At 34.4% G+C, this 8859-nt stretch overlaps 2 protein-coding genes and 3 long non-coding RNA genes across 6 annotated transcripts in view; 3 read left to right on the forward strand and 2 right to left on the reverse strand.

Moving 5' to 3' along the window:
• LOC109586349 (uncharacterized) overlaps positions 1-2762 on the forward strand; it is a 3799-nt gene extending 1037 nt beyond the window's left edge. Inside the window, exons 2-3 of one of the 2 annotated variants that reach the window (XM_020002527.1) lie at positions 1700-1857; positions 2253-2762. In XM_020002527.1, the coding sequence (XP_019858086.1) occupies positions 1700-1857; positions 2253-2742 (648 nt within the window). In that variant the 3' untranslated portion in view covers positions 2743-2762. Of the gene's footprint in view, positions 1-1509; positions 1858-2252 lie in introns of those variants that run through there. The other variant, XM_020002528.1, reaches the window with a different exon arrangement.
• Positions 7-473, forward strand: LOC109586351 (uncharacterized). Its single transcript, XR_002186966.1, has 3 exons — positions 7-118; positions 242-347; positions 417-473. It is a non-coding gene; the product is annotated as an uncharacterized LOC109586351 (long non-coding RNA).
• On the reverse strand, positions 897-1523 carry LOC109586353 (uncharacterized). Its single transcript, XR_002186968.1, has 4 exons — positions 1436-1523; positions 1366-1377; positions 986-1110; positions 897-942 (listed from the first exon to the last, which is right to left on the reverse strand). It is a non-coding gene; the product is annotated as an uncharacterized LOC109586353 (long non-coding RNA).
• A 60-nt stretch (positions 2763-2822) lies between the features above and the next one.
• Positions 2823-5462, reverse strand: LOC109586352 (uncharacterized). Its single transcript, XR_002186967.1, has 5 exons — positions 5301-5462; positions 4843-4996; positions 4367-4541; positions 3310-3374; positions 2823-3018 (listed from the first exon to the last, which is right to left on the reverse strand). It is a non-coding gene; the product is annotated as an uncharacterized LOC109586352 (long non-coding RNA).
• Positions 5463-5647: 185 nt separating this feature from the next.
• LOC100633145 (lipase maturation factor 1-like) overlaps positions 5648-8859 on the forward strand; it is a 5391-nt gene continuing 2179 nt past the window's right edge. The window contains exons 1-5 of the mRNA XM_020002522.1: positions 5648-5923; positions 6222-6531; positions 6579-6589; positions 6789-6937; positions 6983-7059. Coding sequence (XP_019858081.1) covers positions 5761-5923; positions 6222-6531; positions 6579-6589; positions 6789-6937; positions 6983-7059 — 710 coding nt within the window. The 5' untranslated portion in view covers positions 5648-5760. The remainder of the gene's footprint in view (positions 5924-6221; positions 6532-6578; positions 6590-6788; positions 6938-6982; positions 7060-8859) is intronic.

Consider the following 8859-nt stretch of genomic DNA (forward strand, 5'->3'; position numbering starts at 1 on the left):
GATTGCTCTTGGCTTATCTCAGTATTCCTGTTGTACAGAATCTTCTCTCCAGTAGACAACAGATGAATACTAGCTTTGAACCATTGAGGATTATCAACACATACGGAGCTTTTGGCAGGTAAACTAAGACATCAATATGTATCAGAAAATTTAATAAATCCTCTCTCTCTCCCTCTCTCTACTACACTTTCCTTTTATCTCCTCTCCTTTCTCTCCCTCCTCCCTTCTCCTCTCATCTCAGATTCCAGCTGAACAAGGTCAGACTTATGCATCAGAAGTTAATGCCATATTTGGAGAGACTAGTGCCCTCACTGCTAGGAATGTTGAGGAAATGTTCATTGAAATAAGTGAGTAGCTACTAATGATGTACTGTAGTATGTACTATTGTAACATAATCTCTCTCTCTTGTCTCATAGCTCGTAAGTTACCACCAGATTGTTTAACTAGTTTACCAGCTGGTGCCTCTCTCTTAAGACAGACTGATACACCACGTGCTAAGGGAGGATGCTGTGGAGGAGGGGAGAAAGGATCATCATAATAGTTCAGTTAAAATAAGATAATAAATTAATGATTATTATTATTATTATTTTAATAACAACTGACACATGTACTGCTTGCCCAATAAGCTGGTTGTACTATTCTCTTCTATTTTATTTTAATTGTCTTTGATTGCAATAATAATTTATTATTAAAATGGGTGAACGCAATTATTATTATTATTATTATTATTATTATTTTGTATTTACTTGTTTTTGTATGTGTTTATCATAAATCACTTTGTTAATTATTTTATGTTTAAATTTACCAATATTGAAAGGAGAGAATTCTTCAATTTTTATAATTTTAAATTTAAAATTACATCACTTCTTCACCTCATTGCTAAATCCTTACCTGTCCTTCTTTCTCAATCTTCTCTTCTTCCTCTTTTCGAAAAGCTTCGTACTAAAAAAAGGTCTTTTATTACGCCCACACAATTAATTAAAACCTTGTCTGTGACTGGGAACATAACGAGGGGGCAGCACAAGGCTGGGGTATCATCAATAGGTCAGGATCTAATCCAAAGACGTCACAAAATTGAAAAGAGTTTCCTACACCAAGTCCATCGACATACTGGGAAATACAATACATTATAACATGAGACTATACTTTTAATTATTATTATATTTCAACGGTTTTTAAATTTGCCATTTTTCATTAAATAAACTTAGCTAAGAAAGCCTGCTTTCAAAGCCAATGTTTAGATTTTCATAATTGAAAGCTCTGGAATTTACCTAGACTTGTACATGCATCAGAGGCTGATATAGGGCATCAATATGCATCACAAATGTTGCAGGTGTTTTTGAGCCAATTTTTGGTCATATTTACCATGTTCATGACCTACAGAGAAAGAGGGGGTAGCTGCAGTTAGGAGACAAGTAAAATATTATAAACTAACTTCTGGATTAGCTTCTAAGGGCAGTCATCTGGGCTTGGAGTTGCTACTGCTGCTGGCCATCTTGATCTGATCAAAGAAGAAGTGAGGATGCCTTTCTCCTCACCTCCGCCACGTGTTGCTGCCACGTGGAATTACAGACGAGCTTTTGAGCGACTTTTCCAGCTCCGTCTTCCTCACCAAAGAATGCTAAGGCTTTCTACTAGCAGATGGATGTCCTCAGATTCCTCTGAAAGCCAGCTAGGAGAGAGAATGATGAATTTCGAGGAGTACAGAAAGTTAAAGAGATCTCTCAAGTGGAACGTTGGAGTTGCTGGTATTCCCATGGGGTGTATAGCTGTTGGAATTTCTTCAATGGCCAATCTCCACTTTATGCTACACATATTTGACACATTGTTACCACTAGAAGAAATAACACCAATAATGTAAGTAAGACAGGAGGAATAAAAGAAATAAGAATTATATATAATATATATAATATTATATTTCTGAAAAAAATTATTATTGTTTTTGTTTGTAGTGGAATGGATCCAATAGTGTTTGCGGCTGTGTGTGGTGCTGCAAGTGGGATGGTTGGATTTATTCTGGGCGGAGCTTTTTTTAACGCTGTCTGGAAGATGGTTTCAAGTAAAGCTAAGCAAACAAATTGAAAAGGTCCGTCTAAAAATTAAAAGAGACTTATTTAAAGAACTCCCAGAAGCGGCAAAAAATGAGAAAGGGTTAGTAAAGAAACCTGATAACTTTCAATATACTTAATTGAATAGTTAATTTAATAATTCTGCTACACAAATACTAGTTTTTACTTAATTTTTTGTTATAGAATTGAGCAAGAACCGGGAGAAGAGGAGGAAGAGAAGCCAACCTTTTCTGTTACAATGTCCTGTCACAAAACCCTCTATGATGTCAAGTGCTCCTTTGATTACACCAACAATGCTCAAGAGGACTATTACCTACTCAAACGAAACACTCCACTAGATGGATTCATCTCTTCTTGCATCACCGTCTCACATGAAGGAAACCCACTGGAGTATAAGGGCATGATTGTCTATCGTAAAGCACCAAACCTAAAAGAGTTTGTTCTGGTAAAGTCTGGTGAGACAGTATCAGCATCAGTTAAACTCAATGATCTATTCATATTCAACAGTGATGGTCACTACACCATTACCTACAATGGACCATTGAAGTGTGTGAGTAAGGACAATATGAAAGCACAATCTGTTGGAGCTAAAATGTCTGAGGTTGAAGTTGAAGAGTCCACCACTCTTTTGATGGATAACACTGTCCTTCTCTCTCGTCCATGCAGGCGCTGAAGAAGCTTACATTTAATTCGCTATAAAATAATATTTAATCAATAATAATAATAATTGATTTATAATTAAATCAAATCTGATATTGCCTGAATAGTTCCAGTAATATAGCAAGATAGTCATGAATTATTAGCGAGGGGGTGGAGTCACAATCAGGTGTTACTGCCGGGAGAGAGAGGGAGGTGTGAAGTCATTGCGCAATAGATCGTGTCTTTTACCGATCACAGCAGCTGCACATAACATGTCAATACAACATAATAATAAATAATGAGAACTGATCTGTAGGAGGGAGAGGGAATTAAAATAATACCTTCTAAATGACATGCACATGTACATGTATGAGAAATCCCAATATTCTATTATACATACATACATGATTACATGTTGTTGCTCAAAAGGTTTAAAAGATGAACTGATCTCATTGTTTGGTCCTGAAATGCACTATACTGTAGTATCAACAATACAGTACATGTACAGGTTTATTTGAGTCACATCAAAACATTTCAATTAAATTTCACAAAATTCTTATTTTCTTGCTGTCATTTTAAAAGACAATTGAAAAAGACAAACTTTTAATGTGAACATAGAGTATCCAACCAAAATGAAACAACTGACTAGAAGTACAAGGACAAGACCTGGAGAAAGGGAGAGACAGGTATTACAATGTAAATGGATCAATAGCATTATATTTATTCTAGCTATTTTGGCATGAGATCAATTATAGTCACTAGTGTACACTACATGTACATACTGTGGTAGAAGGAGTAGTGCCGACACAACCTATTAGTACACAGTTTATACAAGAAGATACACGTACATGTACATCTGATTAACAAGCACCAGCATGCTGTACATTGTACATGTACATGTACTATATATGCAGGTCAGATAGAATTTTGAAGTTGTTCAAAATCAAGTAAAAGTCCCAATACTAATATTGTCCCTTCCAAATTTAGCCTGTAATTAAAAAAGAAAAATTCTCCATTTTTATATTTTTTTCCTGATGCATACATGTGTATACATGTTCTTATTTTGTGTAGAAAGTTTGTGCTGATTCCAATCAAAATTGGATTTTTTATGAATTTTTAAAGTTACTCAAAATTTAGACAAAAGTCCCTGAACTATTAGTAACGAGGTAGCATTACTAAGTAGGATTCACTCCAAAACAGGCACATGGCCATCTTACAGGGACGTCATTTTCATAACTTTAAAGTTTAATTTTTAAAGTCAGGATTGGCTCACACTTTCTACACAGCATAAAGACATCAATATGTATCAGAAAATGTGATAAAAATTTGGAGAAATTTCAGAGCCATTTTTTGGAAAAAATCAAGGGCTTACAGCCTTAGGTACATGTACATGTATATAATTTTTAAAAATGAGCCATTTAAAAAATACCATAACTAAAAAAAATTGAAGTCGGAATTAGCTCAAACTTTCTACACAGCATAAGGACATTAATACATGTACTGTACATGTATGTATCTAAAAATTTAATAAAAAGTTGGGGTGATTTCGGCATTTTTGGGACCATTTTTTGGAAAAAACCTCGGGCTATTTTTCAAAATGATACAATAATGAGTACTTTAAAGCCACATTCATTAAACCACACCCTAACCACACCCACCTTACAAAGTCCATTAAACATTGCATTAAAGAGCACAAGAACAGCTCCTCTCAGTGGTGACTTTAGAAATATTGTAGAGAGACTCACAAGCATAATAATGAACACGAGCATCCTGATCATCAAACCAGACCAACACTGGCTAAACTAGTACTGGTAGATTTGTAACAATACAAGACTGAATGGAAAGAGAGAAATAGAGGAAAAGTCAAAATTAAGAACAATATACATGTACATGTACATGTGTATGCCATCATAATTATCTCCTTGAAATTGATCTTCCTTATGTAGTGTTGCTGGTATTTTAGAAGAAGATTTTAGCAAATTTGAACATTTGAATTTGAATTTTGAACCATTACATGCTCCACAAATTGGCCAACTTGAAACATGCTAATCATCAAAAGTTTAGCAATTACGTTACATGTACATGTACAAAATGTATGAGAAGTGTGACAACGGTTGTCATGGTGACCACATACCATCCCAAGTGCTATTGCTGTGGCGGCCAGTCCCACTAAACCTTCTTTCCTTGAGTTTGGGTTGGAGGATAAAGTGTAGTCATCTTTAAGATATGATATGATGTCCTTTATGTGGCTGAACTCTTTATATTTAGTGACATGATCTTTTAGTAACCTGTAATGAATGAAATAGACCGTAAATTGAACCAAAGTCCCTCTACTATGTACAGTGTCATGGGTCAAATTTCGTATAAAATGACTTGAATAGTAGAGGATTCTTTATTTTCAGTAATTTTTTTCTGACACATATACATATATGTACATGTCCTTATGTTGCATAGAAGTTTGAGCTGATTCTGATCAAAATTAGATTTTTCACAAATTGTAAAGTTGCTCCAAAATGTTAATGATCATTTGACTCAGTATCATTGAGTCTATTGTAGTATGCAATATATTACCAAGAGTACTCTTGATATTACCTTTCTAATTCAAGAGCAGCTCCTTTTCTCTTCTCCACTAGTCTATCAGTGAGTCCACGAGTTATTGACACTGGTATTATACCACTAGTACTAACAACAGATCCTACACTACCTAATGACTGCTGCTGATGGTGCTTATGCCGACCTGAGACTGCACTAAAGGGCAATAGATATTAGAGTACAGGAATATCTATGAAAGGGCGGAGCTGGTTAAACCACGCCCATAGCTGCACTTATTAATTTAAAAAGATGGAGATGGTTCACTTAAATCTTCCTCTTCTGAGAGATGAGGTTCATCAAATCATTCCTCTCTCTCCTCCTTCTGCTATTCTGAGGTGGACGTATATCTGTATGGAAAGAAAGAGGTAAGCCTATCAATCATGATTTTATATGATCCACGTGATAACACGAGTTTAGAGTATTCAAAAGTACGTCTAGGTATACGGAACTAAATCCAATAATGGAGGCGGGAACAGAGCAATCAAAGGAAGAGTCTTCAGAAGATTTCAATATTAGGAAGAGTTCTTCTTCATCATCAGTGGATGAAGATGAAAGAAAGTTACTTGCTGGCTCGTACTGGCTGGTTAGAATATTGTTCATTAGATCATTTTCAGCTATTTACTGTAAGTATAGTCATCTCGTGGTTGTGAGGTTGAGGGTGGTTAGACAAGTTTCATTTACATGTAATTAAGTTAAGACTATTAGATGTACTGTAGTGTAGTTGACTACTTCAGTGTTCCAATTATCATTGAACTTTTACCACATTTGATCATATCAATGTCCCCGTTACAGCTTCTTAAATACTAAGTAATATACTAAAATTTAGACTACGCCAATTACTGATTATTGATACCATCTCTTTTGAAGAGAGAGCAATAGTTAAAGTGTTGTTGTTACAATCTCTCTTGTATTTATTTCTAGTTGTAGCATTTCTTATTGCACTCTATCAGAACAAACAGCTCTTGGGAAGAAATGGGCTCCTACCAATTCACTTATACCTTCAAAATATTCAAAAGAACATAGGCAGTGAGTCTTCATGGAAACTGATGAGTTTTGTCCCAACATTATTTTGGTGGGTACCAGAAGAGTACATTGATATTAGTTTAGATTCAATGGCAACAGTGGGACTGGTGGTATCTGGTACAATGGTGTTTCTTGGTGCAGGGAATGTAATTATGTTCTTTATATTGTGGGGACTGTATCAGTCATTATCTAATGTGGGTCAGAGATGGTTAGTTATTATGTACCATATCATTTATTGTTATTATTTTTTATTAGGTATTCATTTGGTAAGTGATACTGCATATCATGCATAAAGAGAAAATGTCGTGAGCTAAAAACATTATTATTTTATATTTTAATCAAATTAATGTTTAATAAAATAAAATTAATATCTGCATACATGTACATGTACATGTAGGTACAATATGGTCATTGTGTATTGTATAATGTGTACATTATTAGATATTCATATACATGTACATGTAGGTTGGGAGTCTCAGTTACTTGAAATGGGTTTCCTTGCAATGTTCTTATCTCCAGTTTTGAGTTTGAGCCAGTTTCCACGTCACACGCCCACAAGCTGGACCAATGTCTGGGGAAATCGCTGGATGATATTCCGCATTATGATTGGAGCTGTAAGTGAGAGAAAGGATGTGATTGAATATTGGAACCTTCTTTAGGGTTTGATAAAGATGAGAGGTGATAGCTGTTGGAGGGACTTGACTTGTATGAACTATCATTATGAGGTTTGTGCATTGTATATTGTATAGTGTATGATGCTTTAATGTGGTGGAGTTTCAGTTTGACATTTGTGATCTGAGATTGATTTATAATCAGCATAAGTTGCCGTTTAGATGGCATTGTTAGTGCTGTATGGGCATCCATGCTTTTTCAAAAAATGGCTCCGAAATCACCCAAAATTTTTATTACATTTTTTGATACATATTGATGTCCTTATGCTGTGTAGAAAGTTTGAAGTGATTCCGCCTAAAAATTTTTGAGTTATGGCCATTTTTAAAAATTGGCCATTTTTGAAAATTACCCTGTACTGTAGCCCATAGTTTTTCCAAAAAATGGCTCCGAAATCACTCAAAATTTTTATTACATTTTTTGATACATATTGATATCCTTATGCTGTGTAGAAAGTTTGAAGTGATTCTGCCTAAGAATTTTTAAGTTATGGCCATTTTAAAAAATTGGCCAATTTTTGAAAATTACCCTGTACTATAGGCCCATGGTTTCTTCCAAAAATTGGTTCCGAAATCACCCCCAATTTTTATTACATTTTCTGTTACATATTGATGTCCTTATTCTGTGTAGAAAGTTTGAGGTGATTCTGACTGAAAATTTTTGAGTTATGGCCCTTTCAAAAATCGGCCAATTTTCGAAAAATACCCTGTACTATAGCCCATGATTTTTCCAAAAAATGGCTCCGAAATCTTCCCAAATTTTTATTAAATTTTTTGATACATATTGATGTCCTTATGCTGTGTAGAAAGTTTGAAGTGATTCTGCCTAAAAATTTTTGAGTTATGGCCATTTTTAAAAATCGACCATTTTTGAAAATTACCCTGTACTGTAGCCCATAGTTTTTTCCAAAAAATGGCTCCGAAATCACCCAAAATTTTTATTACATTTTTTGATACATATTGATATCCTTATGCTGTGTAGAAAGTTTGAAGTGATTCTGCCTAAAAATTTTTGAGTTATGGCTATTTTTAAAAATCAGCCAATTTTCAAAAATTACCCTGTACTATAAGCCCATGGTTTCTTCCAAAAATTGGCTCCGGAATCACCCCCAATTTTTATTACATTTTCTGTTACATATTGATGTCCTTATTCTGTGTAGAAAGTTTGAGGTGATTCTAACTGAAAATTTTTGAGTTATGGCCATTTTAAAAAATCGGCCAATTTTCAAAAATACCCTGTACTATATATAGCCCATGATTTTTCTAAAAAATGGCTTCGAAATCTCCCCAAATTTTTATTACACTTTCTGATACATATTGATATCCCTATGCTGTGTAGAAAGTTTGAAGTGATTTTAAAATCTGCTAATTTTCAAAAATTTCCCTGTACTATAGCCCATAGTTTTTTCTAAAAATTGGCTCTGAAATCACCCCCCACCCCCCAATTTTTATTACATTTTTTGATACATATTGATGTCCTTATGCTGTGTAGAAAGTTTGAGGTAATTCCAGCTAAAAATTTTTGAGTTATTGCCATTTTAAAAAATTGGCCAATTTTCGAACATTATCTTGTACTATAGCCCATGGGTTTTTCTAAAAATGGCTCCAAATTCACCCCAATTTTTAATTATATTTTCTGATACATATTGATGTCCTTATGCTGTGTAGAAAGTTTGAACTGATTCTTGCTAAGTTTTTTCAGTTATACATGTACAATGTACATGCTTGATTGTAGAAAAGTAAAAACTACATGTACCTACCACTGAGGAATGGGGCAACCTCAATTCCAACTATATTGTTTTGATGTATGTACCTGTAACTGTGTATAAAAGGGCCCAATTTCTGAAAATGCCTTATGCATGTACATG

The sequence above is a fragment of the Amphimedon queenslandica genome, unplaced genomic scaffold (genome assembly GCF_000090795.2).
Source record: "Amphimedon queenslandica unplaced genomic scaffold, v1.1 AMPQUscaffold_12894, whole genome shotgun sequence".
NCBI lineage: Eukaryota > Metazoa > Porifera > Demospongiae > Haplosclerida > Niphatidae > Amphimedon > Amphimedon queenslandica.